At 32.7% G+C, this 26,580-nt stretch overlaps 1 protein-coding gene and 1 long non-coding RNA gene across 3 annotated transcripts; one reads left to right on the top strand and one right to left on the bottom strand.

Moving 5' to 3' along the window:
• The first annotated feature begins 210 nt into the window (after window positions 1-210).
• Window positions 211-2,093, top strand: LOC110667788 (uncharacterized). Of its 2 annotated transcripts, none has more exons than XR_009143746.1 (2): window positions 211-1,537; window positions 1,638-2,093. It is a non-coding gene; the product is annotated as an uncharacterized LOC110667788 (long non-coding RNA). The 2 variants fall into 2 exon arrangements; XR_009143745.1 differs by having other exon boundaries at window positions 211-1,550.
• A 321-nt stretch (window positions 2,094-2,414) lies between these two features.
• LOC110668355 (probable mediator of RNA polymerase II transcription subunit 26c) lies at window positions 2,415-3,525 on the bottom strand. Its single transcript, XM_021829550.2, has one exon. It carries the CDS (start codon window positions 3,496-3,498, stop codon window positions 2,491-2,493), a length of 1,008 nt encoding a protein of 335 aa, XP_021685242.2. The 5' UTR covers window positions 3,499-3,525; the 3' UTR covers window positions 2,415-2,490.
• Between the last annotated feature and the right edge of the window lie 23,055 nt (window positions 3,526-26,580).

Here is a 26,580-nt window from a genome sequence, read left to right as displayed (position 1 = left end):
TCTTCTTTTAGAATTAAACCAAACCCACTCGTTCTACTGGAAGCGGAGGTCTAGATTTGGTTGATTTGGTCTAGCTATCGGATGACAAAAGGATGCCGACGTCTATTGCAACAATGCCCCCTGGCTCTGTGTGAGTCTCTTCAACAACATATGGTGCAAACTTCATGTCCTTGCAATTGAAATCTGGGTTTGTCGAAAATCTGTCTGATTTCTTCTTCTTCTTCTCCTTGATTTGCTTAAATTAGTATTCATTACTGATATTATTCACCCTTCTTTTGGCCTGCTTATTGCAAAATGTAAATTTGCCTTTGCTTCTTTGGATTTCCTGTATGTATAGAACAATTTTGTATTTTGATGGTGATAAATGATAATTGACTACCATCTGGATTTGATTCTGCGGAAGCTGCTGCTAGTAATAGGTCAAATCGATGAATCCCATACTTTGGTATTTTGATTCGAAACCAAAACGACGGATTACAAACCGCTAGATAATTCGCCAAGTTTGGGTTCAGTGGAAATTGCTCTCTACTCTAAATTAGCAAAGAGAATTCCTTTTAATATTTTGTCTAAAATTTGTTATCTTAGTGGCAATATGGTTCCATTCCAAATGATCTATGTCATCTGAGCAATCTGGGTGAGTTAAGACTTTTAGGTTCAGTACCAAGTTGCTTTGGGAATCTTACCTCTCTAACAGCTTGATAGCAATAATTTAACTTCAAGTATGCCCTTAAGGAGGACATGTTGGTTTTTAACTTGTCATCAAATTCACTAGGTGGCCATCTGAATTGGAAATTTAGAGGTCATTTATCAAATGGACTTGTCAAAGAATCATTTCTTTGGTGGTATTCCAAGTGAGATCGGTGCTCTCCAACAGTTGATAATTTATCTCTCTTTGGCACATAATAAATTCCAAGGACCTATACCAGGTTCAATTGGGAGCACCTGGATCTCTCCAATAGCATACTCTCTGCTGTGATTGCCAAGATTGTAAATGGTCCTCTGCAAGGAATTTCTCCTTCTAGTCTGTTGTAAGACAGACTTGGGAACAGCTCTTTTATGCACAATCTTGGACCCTGCGGAGCTCCTCAGCTAGGCTTCAATAAGATTTCTGAAATATGTTTTACCGGCTACAGCTTCAGCAATATTGGTACTAGCCCTTGTATATGTGCTGGCAAGGTGGCAAAGAAAAAAGGAGAACAGTCCTTTCTCTACTCAACCTGATTTGCTACATATAGCAACATATAGAAGGTTTTCATACCAGGAACTCATGCAGGCTACAAATGGATTAGACGAAAGTAACCTACTTTTGGATATAGAGGGATGCTTGGTATGGCTGCTGCAGTAAAGGTATTCAATTTGCAACTAGTTTTGACGCAGAATGTGAAGTTCTTTGAAGCATTCGTCACAGAAATCTTATCAAAATTATCAACAGCTGTGCCAATGTTGACGTCAAAGCATTGGTGATGGAGTTTATGCCCATTGGAAACCTTGAGGCATTGTTGCACTCTAATTCATATTGCTTGGATATGCTACAGAGGTTAAACAGCTTGGTAGATGTTGCACTTTCTTCGGAATATCTTCACTACAATTTTGTTTTGATTTTCATGATTTCTCTACATTTTTTATGTTATATGCAGAGTCTGGATCACAGGTCATGTTGATGGAAACATTTACAAGGAAGAAGCCCACAGGAGAAATGTGCTTGAAAGATTGGATATTAGACTCATTGCAGAGTGGTGAGATACAAATGAGAGTGATCTCGCAGCTAATGTGTATAATCTGTCATGAGTTTGGCGTGTGAAATGAGGATCAACATTCTACACAGGCTGAAGAAAATAAAGGACAAGTATGAAAAGAACATGCAAGCCACTTGCAAATTACCATAAAATCTTTTCTTTTTCTCTACAAAAGTGGAATTCTTTTTGCTTCTATAATGGTTAAGCTACTATATAGTCTCAACTTATGCTTACGTAAAACAATTTATTCCTCTAAATTCTGGAGTGTACGAACTAGATTTAGGAAAAGTGGTGTCCTTTGTAGTGCTGTGCATCAGCTTCAATATATAATTGAAATGAAAATTTTTATGAACCAAATTGAATTACATATTACTGATTTTTCAATTTCATTTGACACGTTCTTGGCAAATTTTCAAGAATTACATAAGACCAAACCTCTCAAATTCTCATTGCAATTTAAAAGCAAGCAACCATGAACTATCTGCAGAAATTAACATGCAAATGTCCAAAATTTAAGAGCTTTAATATCCAAAATTCAGGGCAAATATGTTAAAAGATCAAATTGGAAAATAATCAAATTATCATAGAATGCAATAATTTCATGTTCACAAATATGATTTTCTTTTAAAAAAAATGACCCAACTTACAAAAATAACGCATTATCCTCAACCTTAATATATAAACCATCTTTAAGGGTATTGCAAATATAAAAGATCTGAATAAGCAGAGCCTGTTAAAGACCCTTCTGCCAAAATCAGTAGCGCCTCCCCAGAGAACCACCACCTTTGTTCTTTGCAAAAAAGGCAATCTTGGGTTTTGGAATATCATGTATGTCTATCACTTGAATTGTTCTTTGCTTCTTGGCATTTAAGGCTTCTTTGTAATTCTCTTGAAGCCTCTTGCTTGCAGAGGCCAGCCTCTCATAATCAACTTCTCTCTCTCTTTGCTGCTGCTGCTCTCTCTGTCTCTGCACATTGTGAGAAACAGAAACTGATTGATGGGTAGGTCTACGAGGAGCTTCTTTTCGAGGAACCGGTTTTGGCTTTCCTTCTGGTTCACAAGTTTTCTTGTCTGAATCAGAACTCTCTTTGTGAGTATTTGGAGAGTATGCAATATCAGGAACCTGGTTCCGGGAAATTTTCTGCTGTGGGGAGTTCCCATCAGCCGTTAGAGTAGAGGATGCTTGCTCTTCTTGAGGATTTAGCCTCAACCATTCATCTACAATTTCTCTCCATTTCCTGACAAGTTGCTTCACTAATCTCCGAACATCATCGGATGAATGCTTTCTCAAACTACTGACATGTCTTCCAATGCCAGTGTCCTTGAGTGCCTCGAAGGTCATATCCATATCTGCTAAAGTTTGAAGCAAATCAACCAGAGAATCTTGAGACTGATCAGGATTTTCAAGATGTTGTATAATCTCCAAAATCTTCTTCTGCTTATCGTCGAACAATCCCGCAAATGGATCCAATTCATCATCGTTTTCTTCATGTTCATCTCCATAAATCGACCCACTTCGACATCCATCTCCACCTTTGGCTTCATTTCTGTTTTCTCTCATTTCATGCCCATCACTAATCCTGCCCATACTCCTACATCGACCAGGCGAGCTCAATGCGCATAGCATTTCAACAATCTTATCTTTCCGCTGCTTCAAGTCAGCCCCGAAATCCAACGAAGCCACCAATATCGCAGTGTCAATAAAAGTCCAGACGTCAACACCCGTAATCTCCAGAATCCATCGAAAATCATCTATATCCATTCTATATATCTTGATAAAAAACAAAGAACAAAGAATTGATATACTGGAAGAACAAAGAACTTGTATATTTTCTTGGGTATATAATATGAATCTTCGGCGATAGAAGTCTGATGGAGAAGCAAAACAATAAGTAATAATCTGACTCCAAATTTCGCTAGGAAACCAGACTCCTAAATTCACTGGGAAAACAAAATAATAATAATAATAATAATAATAATAATAATAATAATAATAATAATAATAATAATAATTTCTGCAATTATTTTAAACAAATAAATTTTCATAAAATTTTGTAAATTTTATTTATAAATTCATTTTAAATTTTATATCTCTATTCCTATAAAATTTATCATACTTCTAATTCTATTAAGGTTGGTAAAATTTACGATTAAAGCAATAGAAATATCGTAAAAATTTTACAAGAATTGATTTAGACTAAAAAAAATAATAAGAATAATAATAGAGATAATACTAAAATTTAAAAAATATGAATAGTTGACGAAATCAAATGTAAGGGTGTAAATCATGTTTTTTTAAAAATATAAGATCAAGTCATTAATTTTGATATAATTGAGAGACTAAATAATAATTTATTTTTATATATATAAAAAAAAAAAGTTATAGCTTTGGAGGACTATGCATTTTACACACTTTTAAACTTAAGCAAGCATAATTAATATAAATGAGAAAAGAGAAGAAGAGCAAAAGAAGCAAAAGAAAAAGATTCAGAAATTAGTTTTAAAGAATATTATGTCCATTGAATAATCAAGATAAAATGCATCACATCTTCACATTAATAATTCCAATGATAAAATGCAAAAGTCACTTTCTAAACTTTTTGGTAAATAAATAAAGATTTTTATAAATTGTAACAGCGTGGTATCCTGTGTTAATAGATGTCCTAAATTATCTGATATTTGAAATGAAAGGAAATAAAGTTAAGAAAATGTCTTTATGAAAATATTTTTTTATTGTTTGATTGTAATATAATTTTAATTTTATTTAAAAATTAAATTATGTTATTAAATATTTTTTATTTTTAATATTTATAAATAATATGAATTTAAAAAAATCTATATTACTTATTCATGTTAATATATATATATATATATATATATATATATATATATATATATATATATATATATATATATATATATATATAAACACTTTATTTGTTTCACATAAAATAACTTATATATGAAAAATATTTTTCATGGATATGAAAGGATTTTCCGTTGTTTGGTTGCAATGTTAAACAAATGGTATGTATTTATATCATGTATATATAAATGTTTTCATATTTTAATAAAATTATCATAATTTAGAAAATAGAAAATGATTTAGTTTTTCCTTTGATCAAGAAAATTTTTCCTTTGACAAAAAAATATTTTTCATTAATTCATTTTTCTAAGTGCTCCAAACATTAAAAAATGAGAAAAATATTTTCTAAAAAATATTTTTTGTAAAATAAATGGAGTCTAAATATCTTATTTTATTTAATTGATATATCACATTACTATGAATAAAAAGATTATTGTCAAACATCTTATTTCAAATGGATTGATATAAATAAATTCATTTTAATTTAATACATAAAAATTTAAATCTATATTGATATATTTTTAAAATTTTTAAACCAAAAATTTTAATTAATTAACATTTGGGTCATTAAATCACATGGCTCCATTAAAAATTTGATTGAATAAATTGAATTTTCATGAGGTAATTTCTTATTAGATTCAATTAAAATTTTGATCATATATATATATATATATATATATATATATATATTGTTACGAAAAGTTATGTGAGTGAAATTGAAATTAATTAATAGATATTGAATTTGTTATATAATCAAAACATAAAAAATCTAATGGGCCTAAGCCCACTCATAGTGTACTATAGGAAGAAGAAGAATGTTGGGTGTTATGAGATTTGAATGTTGGGTTTTTATTGTTCTGAAGCTTTACCCAATGTATTTGGGTTTCATTCTACTTATATTTTTAGACTTTAAACCCTTTATGAAATTATAAATTAAGTTTTTATTAGAAAAGATAAATAATTATGCCTTAAAAAAATTGCGACTAAAATCAATCTCAAACATATAAGCTAAAAGAGAGGGAATAACTGAATGAGTATTTTATTTTTAATATTTTCAAACACACTCAATATGTTAGACAATAATAACAATAATTAAGTATTAATCTCAAACAAGTTGTGCCTGGTTATATGGACCAATATCCAACAACAATATCTAAAATTTGTATTTCCCTCCACGTCACCTTATTATGTCTCCCCCTCCCTATTCTCGCTTCTTGTCTAACTAATTTATCACACTTCAATTTATTATTATTGCAATTGAACCAGTTCATGATCTGTATTGTGGCATCCCATTAGTCTTTTGAACAAGACAAGCACCCAGCAAATTGCATGGCAAAGTAGCTCATAGAGTACTTGATATGAGTCATATGTGAGTTTTGCTAGGACAAAAGCCCAAAAGAGAAAAGTGATCCACCCAATAACAGGACAAAGAAAAAAAACAAGTGAAACTATAGCCAAAGAGATGCCCAATAGGCGAATTATGCCTATCATTGAATTGTATGAATCATGAACTTGGAAGTTAACGTCAACCATCAGTATTGTAGAGTATATGAATAGGCTAATAAGACAGATTAGCATAAAAATGTTACGCGTATCAAATGGAGTTTCTTCCTTTGATTGGAACTTCACTTGGATAAGAACAATTAAACTTGATATTATAAAGACAAAGACCGTATGTTGTGCAATTAAGTTGTTAATAAAAAGAAAATTAGATGGATTTAGACATTTAAAATAATATTTAAGAATGGATGAATGAGAAATTATTAAATAAATTCTATCAAAAATTAAATTGTAAATAAACAATATCAAAAGTTATAGCATTATTGGACTGTGTACTGTACACACTTTTTAATTTAACAAGCATAGCCTTAGTGCTTATTAATCAATGTTAAAAAAGAAGAAGAAGAAGAAGAAGAAGAAGAAGAAGAAGAAGAAGAGCAGAAGAAAAATGTTCAGAAATCATTTTTAAAGAATATTATATATAGTCACTAAATAATCAAGAGACAGATTTGAAGCAGAAGATGATTGCATTAGTTTAATGAATTTTAGAATATATAAACTTGATTTAAACAATGAATATATACTAATTAATCAATGTAAACAACAAAAGAGGAGAGGAGCAAAAGAAAAATGTGCAGAAATCAGTGTTAAAGAATATTACAGCCATTGAAGGATCAAGTAACAAACAGAGTTAAGCAGAACTTGTTTGCATTAGTTCAATGAATTTCAGAAGTTGTAAACTTGATTTAAACAATGAATATACTAATTAACCAATGTAAATAAGAAAAAAGAAGAAGAACAACAACAAAATAAAAATGTGCAGAAATCAGTGTTAAAGAATATTACAGTCATTGAAGGATCAAGAAGCAAACAGAGTTAAGCAGAACATGTTTGCATTAGTTCAATGAATTTCAGAAGTTGTAAACTTGATTTAAACATTGAATATACTAATTAATCAATGTAAATAAGAAAGAAGAAGAAGAAGAAGAAGAAAGAAAAACAAAATAAAAATCTGCAGAAATCAGTTTTAAAGAATATTACAGTCATTGAAGAATCAAGAGAGAAACAGAGTTAAGCAGAACAAGTTTGCATTAGTTTAATGAATTATGCAAGCTCTAAACTTGATTTAAACAGTAAATATACTAACCTTTCAAACCAACAATTGTGAGAAGCCATGTCTGGTTTTTCTTCTTCCTCTCAGAAATTTTCTTTCTCTGACTCTGTGTAAAGGAAGCATTCCCTCCTTTTAAAGTCATTTCTTTCCCTGAGCCTTAAATAAGACGCGTATTAAACTTCGCGTATTAAACTCTTTTGTGCCAAAGTAAAAGCAAAAATAAAATTAAATAAAATAGAATTTCATTAGTCAAATTCAAATGATACAAATTGTACATGCAGGAAAGACCATACATAGAACAAATTGTCATAACAAATAAAATACAAATTGTCATAACAGAGTGTGACAAAAATAAATAAATCGTCAAAGTGGCTTGACGTTTTCTATGTACTATCTGGTCTGATTATTTAGAAACTAATTGCGAATAAAAGAAAATTTTAACTATTAATTTTATTAGAGGAATGGGTTGCACTATTAGACTTATAAAAGAATAAAACAAACCCTCCACACAAGATGGAGGCAAACCAATTTAGTATATAGAAAAAACATATCAATAGAAATACATAATAACTCCATTAAAAGAGCGAAATAGAACCGTATATTTAATATCTGCCAATAAGTATAAATTTAAAGATTTTATTTACTTTAAATATATCAATAATGATACATCTAAAGAAATATGTCTAGAATCCATCTTAAACGGATATATATATATATATATATATATATATAAAACAGAGAAAGAGGAGGAGGGATTACTAGCGGAAAAAGAAGATAATAGAATGCCACCGATAAAAATACTCACAGATAATCATCTAAAGAGATATTAAAAGAAAAAAAAAAGGTGTGAAGAAGAAAAATAATATGATAGATTCAGTTAAGAGAATAATAAACATTTTAAGAGAGAAACAGGATTTATAAGAGAGAAAAAAAAAAAAGGCAAGCAAGTCAATCAAGTTACTTTCCAAGCATTTTAAGAGAGAAACAGGATTTATAAAATGCAAAAGAAGATTTTTTTTATATTGATTCATCTCACTAAAATATATTGATTAATCCAAATTTTTTATTGAATTAAAATAAAATAAAATAAATAATTTATTATCATAATAGCTATAACATCCCATGCGGCAAGGGGAAATAATCTACGGCTAGAGGCTAGGCCTCGCTTGAGACCTTAACCAAATGGGGGGCAAGAATGAACCGAATAATACATTAAAATGGGAGAAACTAATAACTAGAGGCGCCTTTTGGTGGAATGGCCTAGAGAGTTAAAAGAACTCTGGGTTAAGTGTGCTCGCTTGAGAGAAATCCTAGGATGGGTGACCTCCTGGGCAGTTCTCCATTCCACCTATGGGACAAAACAGTGAGGCTCCAGATGGGTGGGCCAAAGTAGACAATTCCTCTAGTGGTTGGAGTAGGGCCTTTACAGATGGTATCAAAGCCGGACCCCCTGTAGTAGATGTGTGGTTCGGGGATGAACCAAGCGGAAGCTGGTGGGCTTGTAACATCCCGTGCGACAAGGGAAAATAATCTACGGCTAGAGGCGAGGCTGTAACACCCTCATAATAAGCAGTCCTGTGCATTCCACTGTTCCAGCGACCAATGTCTGTCCAGATAGTTAGAATGTCTAGAGTTAAACTTAAATCACATAGAGAAGTTGTAAATAACATTGATAAAGATTAAATGAAGGTGGATAAAAATAAAAGAAATGAAGCACAATTGGGTTAAATAAGCCGAGGTCTCGGCGATGGATGACCTACTCGGGAAGTGAGTGCGAGCTTGGTTGCAACTCTAAATTCGTGTGGGACCCCATCACACCCTAGGCCAAGGGATAATTGTGAAACTATTGGGAACGAGAAAACCATAGAAAAGAAAAGAGAACAAACTCAAATAAGTGAATAAGAACTCAAGGAGTTATTAAACACCATTAAAAATATGGATTATAACCGATGAGGGGCATTTTGGTCAATTTACTTCTAGAGGTAACTTTTGACCTAAATGTCCATTAAAATATGTGAAATCAAAATATTGAAAAAGATATTAAAAATGAAGAGGTGTAGGGAAAGAAAAGAAAATGAAAGAATGAAAATTTAGTTAAAGTGGATTTATGACATCTTCATGACATAGGAATGACACAATTAAAAATTATAATTTTAAAATATCAAAATTGTGGTGATAATTATTGATAAATAAGACTAAGAATAAAAATTAAATCATTGTCTTCTTCCTTCTAAAGAAGTTGGCTCCATCCCTCTCTCTCTCCCTTATTACTTTCCTCCATTGATAACCAAACAAAGCTCCTAAAACCCTAATTTTACACCATAAAACCCCTAGCCAATTGAATAAAAAGTTGATATTTTACCTTAAGTGGAAGATTGGAAGTAAGGAATTGAAGAGAAATTGAAGATTGGGAAGTTGAAAAATTGTCAATTAAAGGTAAGTTGATTTTTAAGCTTCGTTCATATATATTGATTGAATTTGAGTCCAAATATGTAGAAATAACTTAAGAAAGCATGAAAATTTTGCATGAAACCTAAGTGTAATTTTCGGCCAGCCATGGGGTATTAGGGTGTTGGTGTGTTGAATTAAATTGAACATGAATTCTTGTTTGAATGGTGATGTATAGATGAGTTGAGTAATGATTTCCATGAAATTTTGCATGAAATTGGGTGATGGAAGATTAGGGTTTATGAGAAATTAGGGTTTTGTGGTCGGTCACTCAATTGAGGTTAGCAATGGTAAATTAAGGTCATATAAGGTGCCATAAATGTATATTGATGTTGAATTGAGGGATGGGAATGATGAATTGGTGGTGTACCCTAAGTTGGAATTCTGGACAGCTTGAGTCCAGTCCACTTAGATTGTTATAAGTTGAATTATATAGCTCTAATTGGTGTGAGGCTAATTGGAGATGAAACTTAAGACCTAAAGCCACAAATTTCATGAAGAAACCTTATCCAGAAAATGACCATAATTGGTCTAAAATTTGCTTGAATCCAGAATTGGTGTTCTAGACCTGACTAGAATTGACCAAATGAACAGTGCATTTTCAGTTCTGGACCTCACACTAGAAAACTCCAAAGTAGGTGATTCTTGAACTAATGGAAACCTAAAACATAGTAGACACTTCTTATGAAGATCATGAACCCAAATAATGACCCTAAGTTGGCCAAATTGCTAAGCAAAGTTAGTCCAACAAATCTGCCAGAACCAAATTTGACCTAGAAATCCTGGATAAATGGCCATCCGACCAGTTTTGGAAAAAATGTCATAACTTGGGCTACAAAAGTGCAAATGTAGTGATTCAAAAACCAAAATCTTCATAAGACCTAAAATTACAACTTTGATGTTTTGGCCAGCACCCAAATCCTAAAGGAACTTAGGTAAATTGTTAGGAGAAATCAGAACTTCCCAATCTAGAATTCCTGCATTGGAACCAATTTAGCCATTTGACCCCAGAACAGTAATTAGACCATAACTTTCACTAGAAAATTCCAAATGGATGAGCCAAAAACCTAAGACTTAGCTAGGTCAGTTAAATTGCTATAACTCACCAAACATAACTTGAAAATTTATGATTTTGAACCTGTGTGACCAGGACACATAAGGGAACAATCATATGAAGAACATTAGGCCAAAATATAACTGTAGCTGGTCCAATTGGCTGGATAAAATGAGGTTCCAAAAGGGTTAGTGAACCAGTCTTGATAAATTGACCATATCTAGAGCTACAAAACTCCAAATGGAGTGATTCAAATTGAAAAAAAAAACTAAGACATAGAGGGACAATTTTCATGAAGAACGCCTCACTAGATTATGACTAGAACTAGGTTGAAATTGGGTTCAAAAGTTAAGGCATCAATCTATCCATAATCCAAACTCTTTGAAATTGCTTAAGTAACTTAGGCATTCATTAGGCATTTAATTAATTGACTCTTAGTGGTAGTTAAATTGAGTATTGAGACATCTCCATTGTATATTTTTAGTAGAAAAGGAGCCTCCTAAGGAGAGAGAAAGTTGAACTAAGTAAGAAGAGAATAAAGAGGTTTGTGCACAACTAATACTATCTCTTTGTTTTTCAAATTGAAATTGATTTGAATGAGTTGTGTGAATGATTTATGACTCTTATTGCCTTGAGAATCTTAAATTGAGATATTGAGTATTGCTAAACCTTTTTAGGGTAATTATTTTGAATGAAATATATTTGATGAATAGGAAATTATTCGAATATAGTTTGAAACCACAATTGACATGACTATGTGATTTGTATTCCTCACTAGCTTGCCTAGTGAGATGAATTGGATTTATTTTCCCTCTCTGGCTGAAGTGTTGAGGTGTGTTGCCAGTTGAGTACGGATTGAATGAGTACTCATATTTGCTAGCTAGCCCTTGTATTCCCCATTAGCCTTTGGTTATTGGGATGAATTGGATAATTGTGTCATGTTCTAAAACGTGTGGTTTTTAGAAAAATGTGTGTTTTATGATTGTTTAGAATAAACATTTGCTTTTATTAAATGATTCCTTCATTTTAGAAATATTGTAATATTTTACATTTGTTTAACATTATGATTGATTAAGTTTTGGTGAATTATGATTTATATTGAGCTTTAAAATTTTTAAGTTGTGCACCACTGAGTTCACCATTCAGCGATAGCTTGTTTATGCTGTCGCAGGTAAGGAGATAGATAAAGCAGCAGAGTGAGCTGCTTGTAGCGAGGATTAGAGCTAGATTTTGACTATTCCCGGGTATATCAGTTATACCCTTTGAAATTTTCTTTTTGATGTAAATTGATCTATATGTATATTAAGACAGATGAGCAGTTGTATAAAAAGTTTTGTATAACATTTTGAAATTGTAATTATTGTAATTGTATTTCTTTGTAACATGAACTATGTAAATTGTAGTAACCTGAACTCCTTTGATTTTTATAAATAATTATTATCTCCTTTTGAGATGAGAATGAGAAATGATTTGTGGAATGATGGAAAGCAATGTGATGAATTAAATTTGATTGAACTGGGTTGTGAATGATATTTTTATAAATTGTTTTCCACAGGTTTAGAAGAACTGTTTTCTTGAATTTTAACTGTTACTCTGCCAAAATTTCTGTAAAATTTTAGAAATACTAACTTAATTCAAATTACAATTTATGATATAAACCTCATTTAAAAGCTCTCTAATAATTATTTATCATCACTTCAAACTTTAAAATGAATTGAATTTGTTTTAAAATCCCTTATAGTATTTTTAATGGGTTATCGATAGGCGAAGTTTGGTAATTTATTAGATATATTACGGGATCATGTCATGCCTTATGGAGGGATAAGGTGTGACAGAGGCCTCGCTTGAGACCTTGACCAAATTGGGGGGCAAGAATGAACCGAATCATACATTGAAATGGAGGAAACTAATAACTAGAGGCGCCTTTTGGTGGAATGGCCTGGAGAGTTGGAAGAACTCCGGGGTTAAGCGTGCTCGCTTGAGAGAAATCCTAGGATGGGTGACCTCCTAGGAAGTTCTCCATTCCACCTATGGGACAAAACTGTGAGGCTCCAGATGGGAGAGGGCCAAAGCGGACAATTCCTCTAGTGGTTGGAGCAGGGCCGTTATAATAGCAAATTATCATGCGCATTTTTTAAATCTCATTATTCCCCTCTCCTATTTTTATATATATTATAGATTATAGGTAAAAAAACTATAATTATTTTAATTATATCTTATAAATATTAAATTTTAATTATTTAAATTAAAATATTAATGTTAATATTATTTTAATTAATTTTATAAATAATAATGTTTGTTAATTTAATAAGATTATATTTTTATGAAATTTTATTTGTTATAATTAATCTAATTAATTCTGAATATATGATATTATTTTAAAAATTAAAAACTAAATTAATCACATGGTGTTTAAGATATGGTTATTGGCCACGTAAATCATGTTTATCAATGAGCTTAATAATGAAAAGAAGCTAACTTGTATTTGTGCTTGACATATCGTGATACCGACATGATTTATTTTTTTAAATTATTCTCCTTTTTATTTTAAATAATTAGATATAAAGCTTTAATTTTTTTCATATGTATTTAAATTATTAACATTTTTGTTTTAGTGGCCAATTTTTTTAATTTATTTCTAAAAATTTCTATTATGAATAATAATTTTATCAAATTTAATATTTAAAATTAGTCTTATTACCAATTATGAAAATAAATGAAATATTTGAAGTCAAAAAAATCCAATTTTTTGTAGTATAAAAATTTCTTTCTATTTATTTTATTCCTATAGAGTCAAAATTTTTTGTTACTATTTGTTATAATAATTATAAATGATTTTAAAATTTTAATTAATTTAAAGATATCTTTACACATACTTAAACTTTTACAACATAGTTTAGTTTTTCTATGGTTCTTTAACTTTTTAACTTTCAAACTCTAAATGAAGTTTTCTAAAAATTAATCTTCTACCTCACAACTAAAAAATACTACAATAAATATTGATTATGATTTATTGACCTTTTAGTATATTTTTTCTAATTATTTAAATTAATAAAATATATAATTTATTCAAAAATAAAGAAAAATATTAATTTTTGTTTGATAAAAAGTGCAATTTATAATTTTTCAATGATTATGATAATTGATGAAAGGATAAAATATTAGAGGGTTGCATTTTATGATGCTTTCACCATCGGCCTTTAATTCTCAAAGCAAAGAGAAGAGCAAGGAATTTATAAAATTGCATAACTACGTTGTAGAAATGTATAAGAACTTATAGATATTATAAAAATTACAGAAAAAATAAGAAGGGCAAAGGTAAATAAAATTTCACCCTAAATTGTTTAGGGTTACTACCATCAAATAAATTCAAAAATAAAATGCACTAAGAATTTGACCAGATAGCACACACCTAGAAATTAATAAAATCACAGCCCATAAACGATGGCAATAATATTAATTGTAATAGGCTTAATATTTGTATACACTAAATATATCTTGTGATGTGTCTCATAATCAAATCTGAGCTAGAGAAAAAGCTTAGACATATCTACATTAAATTCACCAGCAGCTTTCACAAAATCAAGATCCCTATTACTGGAAGATTTTTTTTTTCTAATGTATCTAGTTGCAAGATAATGATCAACTCAATGGAATTTCGACTACTTAGAAATTGAACAAAATAAATAATTAATTAATTAAATAAAATGTTTAGGGCTTTAATCTTTGAGAAGCAGAAGCATATAATTTTGTATATGAAAGTTAGTTTTAATTAAAAAAGAATTTATAAATTCTATTTTCTTGTTAATTTTTTTTAAAAATGGGTAATTTTTTAAAACAATCGAAGGCATGAATTTTATTTTTAAATAAGAATTTCTTAGTTTACTTAATTCTTACAATAAAAAATTTTAATTAAGAAGAAGTTAAGTACAAGTAGGACAAGCTAAAAATTTTAAATTTATTTAAACTCTAAAATTAATATTTAAATAATAAAAATATAATTGTAAATAATACAATAGCTTATTATAAATTTTATATTTATTTGAAATTATATATAAGTAGGACTAAGAATTTTAAATTTATATAAACTGTAAGATTAATTTAAATAATAAAAAAAATATTGTAATCAATTTGAAGAATAATGGGTATTTTTGGCAAACCTAATGTCCCCCCCACCCCCTCGAATATTTATATATATGATAGATAGATTACAGATATTATATTATAGAAATGCATTAAATTACCTTATAATTCTTAATTATAATAAACTATTATTATATATATGCTTAATTCATAATTATAGATGCATCTTATAGTTAACGATTAAATAATTAAGAAATAGCTAAAAGGTATATTATATAATATACTTGTACTATTATACATAAATTATATATGTACCTTATACTTAAAGATTATATAATTTAGAAATAGCTAAAAGATATGTTACATAATATATTGTGAAAATAATTGTATAAAATTATTTTAAGAATTAAAACCCGAATCAGAACTAAAACCATAACTGTAACCGTAATTGCCCACCCTAGCACTGAGAGGCCACAACTGGGCGACAAGTGTGGGCTCATAAATATGTGTGAACAGGAGACCACGAGACCAACAGGTCAAGATTGGGTATGGGTGAGTCCATTGGCAATTCGCAAGGAAGGCTGGGAGGGTGGAGAAATAATAATGATTTAAGAATCAAGAATGGCAGATAACTATTCTTAGCAATGACAACAAGGGAGGAGGGAGATGAGAAAAGTGGAGAGGAGTGATGGATATGAATCTATATGGGTTTGGGTTTTGTTGGATTGGGTTTCCTTCCAATTTGGAGGATGCCTAAGCCCATGTGTAGCATAATTGTGAATGCATTTAATTTTTTGGGTTTTATTGTCGTTATGAGTGGTCCTAACTATTAATATAAAAGGAAAGAAAAACTTGTAGATTTTTGAGAGAAAATATAGAACAAAGAGAGAGTAAGAAGTGTAGAATTTTCTGCAATTTTTTTAAGTGGATAGCTTACTATACACTTGTCTGAGTTTTGCGAGTTTTTTTTATTGTTGGATTGAGCTCAAATTTGGTCTGCAAGTTTCCAACACCTGGCTTTTCATTGTGAATCGTGGAAATGGGATTTTAGATCTCTAACTTGATATTTTGGTCCATTTTCTGCACTCTATTTTGGTGATATTTCTAGATCTCTAGCTTTTTGTTTTGGTCCATGATTTTCTACCCTCTGTTTTGGTGATATTTCTTCAATTTTCACTTGTTGCTTTGTTCATTGATTTTGTTTATCAGTTGTAATGGCCCGGCCCACTAGTGATATTGTCCGCTTTGGGCCGAAGCCCTTACGGTTTTAAAATGCGTCACTAGGGGTTACGAACCGCCAACTTATAAATCAAGCATCTCTCCCGTGTTTTGCCGATGTGGGATTTGCCTAGGGTGTTACAATCCACCCCCCTTATGGGACTCAGCGTCCTCGCTGAGGTTTGCCCCACCATCGCTCAAGGTTGCACGCTGAGTGGCTCTGATACCACAAATGTAACGGCCCGGCCCACTAGTGATATTGTCCACTCTGAGCCGAAGCTCTCACGGCTTCAAAACGCGTCACTAGGGGTTACGAACCGCCAACTTATAGACCCAGCATCTCTCTCGTGTTTTCTCGATGTGGGATTTGCCTAGGGTGTTACAAACCACCCCCCTTATGGGACTCAGCGTCCTCGCTGAGGTTTGCCCCACCATCGCTCAAGGTTGCACTCGGAGCGGCTCTGATACCACAAATGTAACGGCCCGGCCCACTAGTGATATTGTCCGCTCTGGGCCGAAGCCCTCACAGTTTTAAAACGCATCACTAGGGGTTACGAATCGCCAACTTATAAACCCAGCATCTCTCCCGTGTTCTGCCGATGTGGGATTTGCCTAGGGTGTTACAATAACACCCTAGGCAAATCCCACATCGGCAAACCACGGGAGAGATGCTGGGTTTATGTTTTGCCGATGTGGGATTTGCCTAGGGTGTTACAATAACACCCTAGGCAAATCCCACATCGGCAAAACACGGGAGAGATGCTGGGTTTATAAGTTGGTGGTTCGTAACCCCCAGTGATGCGTTTTAAAACTGTGAGGGCTTCGGTCCAGAGCGGACAATATCACTAGTGGGCCGGGCCGTTACATTTATGGTATCAGAGCCGCTCCGCGTGCAACCTTGAGCGATGGTGGGGCAAACCTCAGCGAGGATGCTGAATCCCATAAGGGGGGTGGATTGTAACACCCTAGGCAAATCCCACATCGGCAAAACACGGGAGAGATGCTGGGTTTATAAGTTGGTGGTTCGTAACCCCTAGTGACGCGTTTTAAAACTGTGAGGGCTTCGGTCTAGAGCGAACAATATCACTAGTGGGCCGGGCCGTTACATTTATGGTATCAGAGCTGCTCCGCGTGCAACCTTGAGCGATGGTGGGGCAAACCTCAGCGAGGACGCTGAGTCCCATAAGGGGGGTGGATTGTAACACCCTAGGCAAATCCCACATCGGCAAAACACGGGAGAGATGTTGGGTTTATAAGTTGGTGGTTCGTAACCCCTAGTGACGCATTTTAAAACCGTGAGGGCTTCGGTCCAGAACGGCTAGGCAAATCCCACATCGGCAAAACACGGGAGAGATGCTGGGTTTATAAGTTGGTGGTTCGTAACCCCTAGTGACGCGTTTTAAAACCATGAGGGTTTCGGCCCAGAGCGGACAATATCACTAGTGGGTCGGGCCATTACAATTGTGGTATCAGAGCTGGACTCCCTCTAGTGCGGTGTGTGGTGCGAGGACGCACCAAGCGAAAGTTGGTGGGCTTGTCATGACCCAGGGATGGGGTTGGGACATGCTTGTTCAACCAGCTACGCACTGGGGTGGATTCGTGTCCCACATCAGAAATGGGAAGGAAAGATTTGGGCCATATATGTGGGAGCCTTCCTCACCTGGTCAGTGCACTTTTAGGAATGAAAGCACAAATCTGTGAGGCCCACGGGCCAAAGTGGACAATACTAACTGGAGATGGATTGGGCTGTTACATTGTGGTATCAAATGTAATGGCCCGGCCTACTAGTGATATTGTCCGCTTTGGGCCGAAACCCTCACGGTTTTAAAACGCATCACTAGGGGTTACGAACCACCAACGTATAAACCCAGCATCTCTCTCGTGTTTTACCGATGTGGGATTTGCCTAGGGTGTTACACCACCCCCCTTATGGGACTCAGCGTCCTCACTGAGGTTTGCCCCACCATCGCTCAAGGTTGCACGCGGAGCGGCTCTGATACCACAAATGTAATGGCTTGACCCACTAGTGATATTTTTCGCTCTAGACCGAAGCCCTCACGGTTTTAAAACGTGTCACTAGGGGTTACGAACCACCAACTTATAAACCCAGCATCTCTCCCGTGTTTTGCCGATGTGGGATTTGCCTAGGGTGTTACAATCCACCCCCCTTATGGGACTCAGCGTCCTCGCTGAGGTTTGCCCCACCATCGCTCAAGGTTGCATGCGGAGCAGCTTTGATACCACAAATGTAACGGCTCGGCCCACTAGTGATATTGTCCACTCTGAGCCGAAGCCCTCATGGTTTTAAAATGCGTCACTAGGGGTTACGAACCACCAACTTATAAACCCAGCATCTCTCCCGTGTTTTGCCGATGTGGGATTTGCCTAGGGTGTTACATCAATGGCTAATTGTTGGGAGATGTTGATGTAATTTTTGTGGTGGGAAATTATGTATTCCTCTAGTTATTAATTGCTAGACATGAACTTTTGTATTTCTAGTTTTGTTGATAGTGTAATATTTATTGCTCCATGATTTTAGCTCCTTTAAATTTCAGGAGGTTTTCCATGTAAAGTTGGCATTGGACTTGTTTTTTTTGCTGCTGTGTTTTTGTTGATATTGTCCTAAATTTCTACTTGAGTTAATTAGCTTTAAGGTTGACACAAGAAGGAAGAGTTAAATTAATTTTTCTTTGGGATAACAACTTATTGTTGGAATTCTAATGTATGTAATCTATTGGTTACTTTCCTATCAAGTTTGTGGAGTGTGGATAGAGAGGAGAAGAAGTGTTAAAGATAGAAAATAGTTAGGCGTTGTGCAATTCACATATAGCTTAGGTATTGTTGGTACTCCTTTGCTCTCAAGAGCTTGGTTAGGTTGGTTTTCAGATTTGAATGTTGGGTGTTTATTGTTTTGACTTTACCCAATACATTTGGGTTGAATTCTATTCATGTTTTAGACTTTAAAGCCCTAGTGAAATGATAAATTAAGTTTCTATTAAAAAAAAAAGGGAAAATGATTAATCCTTAAAAAAATTTGTAACTTAAATCAATCTCAAACACATCAGCTAAATGAGAGATAATAATTGAATATGTATTTTATTTTTAAAATTTTCCAAACACATTCATATGTTACACAACAACAACAACAAGAATAAGCTCAATGTCTATGCAATAGGCTATAGCAAATCAATTTATAACAACAATAACAATAACAACAACAATTAAGTTTTAATTCCAGACTAACTAATTAGACTTCTTCCTATGTCATGTTAGGTCTTCCCTTCCCCTTCTCGCTCCTTCTTGTATTAATTCATTACAATTCAATTTATTATTATCTAATCTACACATGCAATTGAACCGGTTTATCATCACTGTTGTGGCATCCCATTACTTCCATTAGTCTCTTCAACAAGACAAGCATCCAGTAAACTGCATTGCAAAGTAGCTGATAGAGCACCTGATATAAGTTATATGTGACTTTTACTAAGACAGAGGCCCAAATGACAAAAATGTCCACCCAGTAATAAGAAAAATAATCAAAATAAGTGAAACTATGGCCAAGGAAATGCCCAATTAGCGAATTTGGCCTATAATTGGGTTGTATGAATGAGGAACTCGAAAGTCAACTTCAACAACCAGCGTTAGAGTGTATATATGAATAGGGCAATGAGGAAGATTAGTATAAAGCTGTTGTGTGTCTCAAATGGAGTTTCTTCTTTAGAATGAAACTTTACTTGGATAAGAGCACTTAAACTTGATATTATAACGGAAAAAATCGCATGTTGTGCCTTTAAGCCATCAATAAAAAAGAAAATTAGATGTATTTTGACACATTTGAAAAAAAAATATTTAAGAATGGATGAATGAGAAAAATATTAAATAATTTATTAAAAATTCAATTGTAAATAAACTATGAGAAAATTTCAATTATAAACGAAATTAAAACTTTAGAATTTAGAATTTAGAATTTTAACATATATATATATATATATATATATATATATATATATATATATATATATATATATATATATGAAATAAAAGTGAAGAGAAATTAATATTTAGCATCTCTATTTTAATGAAATTAATTACTTAATCTTCCTACTTTAAAAAATACATTAGTTAGCACTGTATTTTTATTTTGTTTACTGTTCAGTCTTTCCAGTCATTTTAAACATTAGTTTGAATTTCATCCAATCTTTTATAATTCGAAAAACAAAATATATAAATAATTCCTCTACTTTTTTAGTCTTGAACTATTTAGTCCTCATAACGTAATTTCTCTCATCTTTGATTACATTAACTAACAGAAAACTTAAATTAAACTGGACAGAGAGACTAAAGAGTATAAAAAATAAAAATATAAGGACAAAGTAATATATTTTCAATCAAATAGTTAGTTTCATTAAAATAAAATTTTTAATTAGTAATTTTTTTCCTAAAAGTAATGATTCATGAAAAGAGAGTACCACCAAATTTAATCATTACTCGAAAATTTTATCCATGTTAATAGAATTTGGTTAAAGTATAGTGAATTTTATGAAAGTGAAATTTTGAATTTATAAAAATTCATTTTATCTCTATATACCTTACATTCTTAAAAATTAAATTTAGTTTTTCTATAATACTTCAACTCTTTAGCTTTCAAACTCTAAATCAAGTTTTCTAAAAATTAATCTCCTAACCGTCAGCTAAAAAATACTACAACAAATATTGATTATGATTTATTGACTTTTTTTAGTGAATTTTTTTTCTATTTTTTAAAATTAATAAAAAATATAATTTATTAAAAAATAATAAATATTAATATTTGTTTAATAAAAATACAGTTTATAATTTTTCAATGATTATCATAATTGATGAAAGGATGGAACATTAGAAAGTTGCATGTTATGATACTTCCACCATCGCCCTTTAATTGAAGCAAAGAGAAGAGCAAAGAATTTATAAAAATTACAGAAGTAAATTGTAGAAATTTATAGAAACTTATAGAAATTACAAAAATTATAGAGCAAACACGAAGGGCGAAGGTAAATAAAATTTCTCCCTAAATTGTTTAGGGTTACTACCATCAAATAAATTAAAAAATAAAATGTACTAAGAATTTTCTAAGATAATACATACCTAGAAATTAATAAAATCACAGCTCATAAACAATAGTGATAATATTAACCGTAATAGGCTCATCTTTGTATATACCATATATATACTGTGGTGTGCCCCATAAGCAAATCTGAGCTAGAGAAAAAGTTTGGACATATCCACATTAAATTCATCAGTAGCTTTCACAAAATCAAGATCCCTATTGCTAGAAGATTTTTTTTTTAATGCATCCTGCTGCAAGATGATGATCAACTCAATGGAATTTCTATTACATAGAAGTTGAACAAAATAAATAAATAAATAAAATGTTTAGGACTTTAATCTTTGAGAAGTAGAGTATATAATTTTGTACTTAAAAGTTAGTTCTAATTAAAATAGAATTTATAAATTCTATTTTCATGTTAATTGCTTTTTTTTAATCGATAATTTTTTTAAACAATGGAAAGCACAGAGTGTTTTTTTTTTTAAATGAATTTCTTTTTTTTATAAGAAAAACCAAACCCCCTTCATCCTTAGAACGACACCGATGCTTCCAACTACACATATGTAATTTCCTCTCACTATTTTTGTCCCCACCAGTATTTGACCAATCATAGGCCAAATTTCATGGCAGAAGGAGGATGGTAAAAGAAAGCACTGCATCATGTATAATGGGATAACCTTAACAATAGTTTTTATAAATAATTCCCGCCCTGCTCCTAATAAAAATTCTTCCTTCCACCCTTGGAGCTTATTCCAAATCCTCTCCTTAATTCTTGAAAAAGAGCTTGTTTAGACCTCTCCACTGCTAGGGTTTTTCACAATGTGGAATCAATAAATTAACCCCCAAATAATTCAGATTATAAATTGTCAACAAGTCTAACACCAAATTATCACAATCCAAGTAAGTAAAAAATAAATCAAACACAAACAAAAACAAGCACACCAAGAACACAAGACTTTTTACGTGGAAAACCTCCGCAATTTGAAGAGGAAAAACCACTGGACTTTAGGAGTTTTCCCTTAAATCTCCACTATCACTCAAATAAGATTACAAACACCCTTCAAAAGGTCTCATTACAGATTCACCAAATAAATCTCAATAACAAAGAGATAAAATACAAGAGAAATGGAGAACAAAGAAGAGAAATACACCAAACCAGAGGACAAAATTTGTGGACCCAATCACTAGGCTAGAAGTCTAAATCTCCATCTCCACCGTTCAAATTGAAGAACTAGATGTTAGGAATATGCAAAGAAAATTTGAGCTCAATCCAACGGTTAACGAGCTCCCAAGGCCAAAAGAGTAAAGTTGGTCCAGCACACAAAAATGCTGAATTTTCCTCTCTAAAAATATTTTTCTCTACCTTTTTATTCTCCCAATATTTTCTCTAAAAATAAAATTTGTAGCCACCTTAATTAATATGACATGGAGACTCACAAAACATTAATTTTTCTACTAATCTCTTTGGCCTCTTTTCTTTCTTTTTTCTAATAAAAATACTTACTAATTTAATTGGTTTTCCCCTACATGGGCAAGAACCAATAACCCAACAAATCTTCCCCTCATGCCTATGCGGAGAGTGTCTCCAATCCAGCCATGAGTAGACAGTAGGGGTGAGCAGTTTTTAGTTCAAACCAAAAATCAAACCAAACCAAACCAAACCAATTCGGTTTAATCGGTCTGATTTTTAGTTTGATTGATGTGGTTTGGTTATTTATTTTTAATAATTTTGTTTTTTGGTTCGGTTCATTTTTTTCGTCAAAAAAATCGAATTGACAGAAATCTTAAAACTATGTAGTTTTGGATACTTATATATATAATTTCCTTCATAACCCTATTTTCTTTCCATTCAAAAACAATTTTTTCTTCACCTTACTCTTTGTTGCCATTGGCCATCGCATCTCCTTCTTCGTTCTTTCTCTTTTTCTTCTTTCTTCTTCTTCATCTTCGATTTCTTCTTCTTTGAATTGTTGCCAACACCCAATCTACCTTGCATTGCATGTGGTTTTAACTACTTCAAATCTGCGATTTCTTCTTCTTCAAATCAGTATAATCTCGCCTTGAATCGAAGACAATGGATGGATTCTTTGTGCTTTAATTAACGATGGCCACATCAAGATACTGGGATTGCTTGGTTGGGTCTTAGATTCTTGGTTATGCAATTTATGTTCAAAGAATCTCATAATAAAAAATTCATATTACTTGTATGGATAATTGCTTGGGTGTGTAGCTGCAATTATTAAATTCTTAAATTTATATTGCTTGTTTTTCTTCTATTTCATATTGTTATAATTTTGCAATATTCTGGCCTCATTTGTAATTCTTTATGGAAATCTATATATTACTGTATGGATTTTTATGCATTTGAATGATATTTGATTCATAGATGTATAACAGGAATTGATTTTTTATGTATTACGACATATTGATGTTGAATATTTGATAGCTTCGATTAGTTTAAAAAAAATCGAACCGAACCAATATTTTATCGGTTTGGTTTGGTTAGGTTATTTCTCCATCATCGGTTTGGTTCATTCTTAATTTTTAGATGATTCAGTTTTTCAATTTTTCTTATTTGGTTTGGTTTGGAATCAAACCAACCAAATACTCTCCCCTAGTCGACAGGCCTCTGACTTCCCTCTTGGAAGAGCCTTTGTCAACATATCAGAAGCATTATCATCAGTGTGAATGTTCTCAAGTTCTAGTAACTTATCATTAAGAATATCCCATATCCAGTGATACTTCACATCAATGTGCTTTGATCTAGCATGGAAACTTGAATTCTTACTGAGATGAATAGCACTCTGGCTATCACAAAGTAGGGGATAACAATACCTTTCCTGTGCGAACCCATGCTCATGCAGAAATCTTTTCATCTAAAGTAGCTCCTTACATGCCTTTATCATTGCAATAAACTCTGCCTCTGTGGTAGACAAAGCAACTCACTTCTGTAATCTGGATTACCAAGCCACAGCTCTACCTACAGAAGTGATTAGATAACCAGAAGTGGACTTCCTTCAGTCTATATCTCCTGCCATGTCAGAATCAGCATAACTAATCAAAGTAGGCTTCTCACTTCCAAAACAAAACTTTAAATTAGAAGTATTTTGAAGATATCTCATAATTCACTTTACTACATTCCAATGTTCTCTTTTTGGATTAGAAAGAAAATGACTGACTGTGCCAATAGCATAAGCTATGTCTCGCCTTATGCAAACCATTGCATACATCAAACTACCAATAGTAGATGCATAAGGAACTTTTTGCATGTCTTCCTTCTCTTTATCTGTTGAAGGATACTGATTCACACTCAACTTGAAATGAGTAGCAAAGGAAGTGCTTATCACTTTGGCTTGATCCATATTAAACCTTCGAAGTACATTGTGAATGTACTTTTCCTGTGATATGTAACGATCGGCTCCAACCACTAGAGGAATTGTCTGCTTTGGCCATAAGCCTCACGGTTTTGTCCCATAGGTGGAATGGAGAACTTCCCAGGAGGTCACCCATCCTAGGATTTCTCTCAAGCGAGCACGCTTAACCCTGGAGTTCTTCCAACTCTCCAGGCCATTCCACCAAAAGGCGCCTCTAGTGATTAGTTTCCCCATTTTATATATCACTACTTTTTGAACCCAAGACTATCTCCATGCTTTGCCGATGTGAGATTTGCCTAAGGGACCTTTCTTGTAACACCCTCACTGTAGCCATTCTGTACATTCTACTGTTCTGATGATCGGTGTCGGTCCGGACAGCCAAAATGTCTGGAACTATATCTAGACTAGAGTAAGGAGTCATAAATAACTCAAATAATGGTAAGAAAAATTAAGGAAAAATTTTAGATATAAAATACAACCAAGTTAAATGAGCCGGTGCCCTAGCGATGGGTAACCCAGCGGGAAGTTGCTGTCTTCACAGCTAGAAGCCCTAAACCCGGAGGAAAATTCGTGAAATAATTTTTGGGACTCCAGAGAAGAGTCATTGAGGTTTTGATGGCATTAGAATGCCAAGAAAATGCTTAGAAAAATTTTTAGATTGGTACAGACGATTTTGGCTCAATAAGCCAAACGGAGGGCATTTTGGTCATTTCGTCTTTAGAGATGATTTTTGACCGACTTGTCCAATTAAGTAAATAATTATTATGACATAAAATATGAATAAAAATTAATGAAAATTACAAAAAAAAATGGGTAGAAAAGAAAAGAAATAGAAATAAAATAAAACTCACATTTATGACATCAACATGATGTCATAAATGAATGAAATTAAACCCTAACCAATGGGAATTAACCAAGCCAATTAAAAGGGATAAGTATCACAAAATTAGACTAAAAAAATGAAAAAAACATTCTGCTCATCTCCTTCAATTTTCGGCAGCTCTCTCTCCCACTTCTCTCAACCTCCATTAAAGCTTCATTGTAAGCTTGATTTCCCCTTTCATCCCACCATAGAACCCCATCTTCCCTTCACAAAAATTGGTCATCACCACTAGAGCAAGACTTGGGCAGCAAAAAGAAGTGAAAACAAAGGAGTTTGTCAAGCTTGGGGTGGCACACAACAAGGTTAGTGTCAATTAACCCTTTAAAATTTTATGTATGCATCTTTGGGAGTGTAAATTGAGTGTGAATTTGAGAGAAATTAAACAAATTGTACATGATTGATGTCCTTCAATTTTTGGCAGCCATGTGAGGGGTAGAGTTTTGATTGTTTCCATTGAATAAATGTGGTATTTAGGCTACCATTGATATGAATTTCAAGGTTAGGACTTGATTTATGAGTAGAAATGCAAGAATTCAAAACTTGGAAATTTAGGGTTTTGTGCTAAGTAGGGTTTATTTGAATTGATACCCTATTGATGTTTAATTGGTCAATTAATGACCATTTGTTGTAGTTTGAACAGGAAATTGAGTGAATTGTGACCTTAAGTAAGGTAAAGAAGTGGACTGCCCTAAGTGTGCATTCTAGACCTTATGAGTCTAGTGTACTCTTAGGGTTATAACTCAAGCTAGGTAACTCCAATTGGTGAAAGGCCAATTGGAGGTTAAATTAGACACAAAATTCAACAACTTTGATGAAGGAACTTGTCCCAGAAAACCAAGCAGCCCTAAAAATTAACATAATCCAGGTGGTATACATTCTGGCTGGGCAAAATGACCAAATGAAAGTTATTCATTCATTTGGTCATAACTCAATGTAGAAAGGTCCAATTGACCTGAAATTTATATCAATGAAAAGCTTAGACAATTTACAACAACTTTCATGTACAACACAAACTCTAATTCTGGACTTAACCAAATGAAATTATTAGCCAAAGTTGAACTGCCAAATCTAGCAGAATGGGATTCTGCCCAGAAATTCTGGGCAGATACCAATCCGGCCAGCCTTATTCAAATTGGCATATCTTGAGATAGAAAACTCCAAATGGAGTGATTCAAAAAGGGAATTAAAGAAGACACATAAAGGAACAACTTTCATGAA

Source organism: Hevea brasiliensis, chromosome 14 (assembly GCF_030052815.1).
Source record: "Hevea brasiliensis isolate MT/VB/25A 57/8 chromosome 14, ASM3005281v1, whole genome shotgun sequence".
In the NCBI taxonomy this organism is placed as follows: Eukaryota; Viridiplantae; Streptophyta; class Magnoliopsida; order Malpighiales; family Euphorbiaceae; genus Hevea; species Hevea brasiliensis.
This window is presented reverse-complemented; position numbering and strand designations above follow the sequence as displayed.

What these genes read in the sequence shown, in the direction of transcription:
- LOC110668355 (XM_021829550.2), bottom strand. Translation starts at nt 3,498, where the DNA reads ATGGATATAGATGATTTTCGATGGATTCTGGAGATTACGGGTGTTGAC.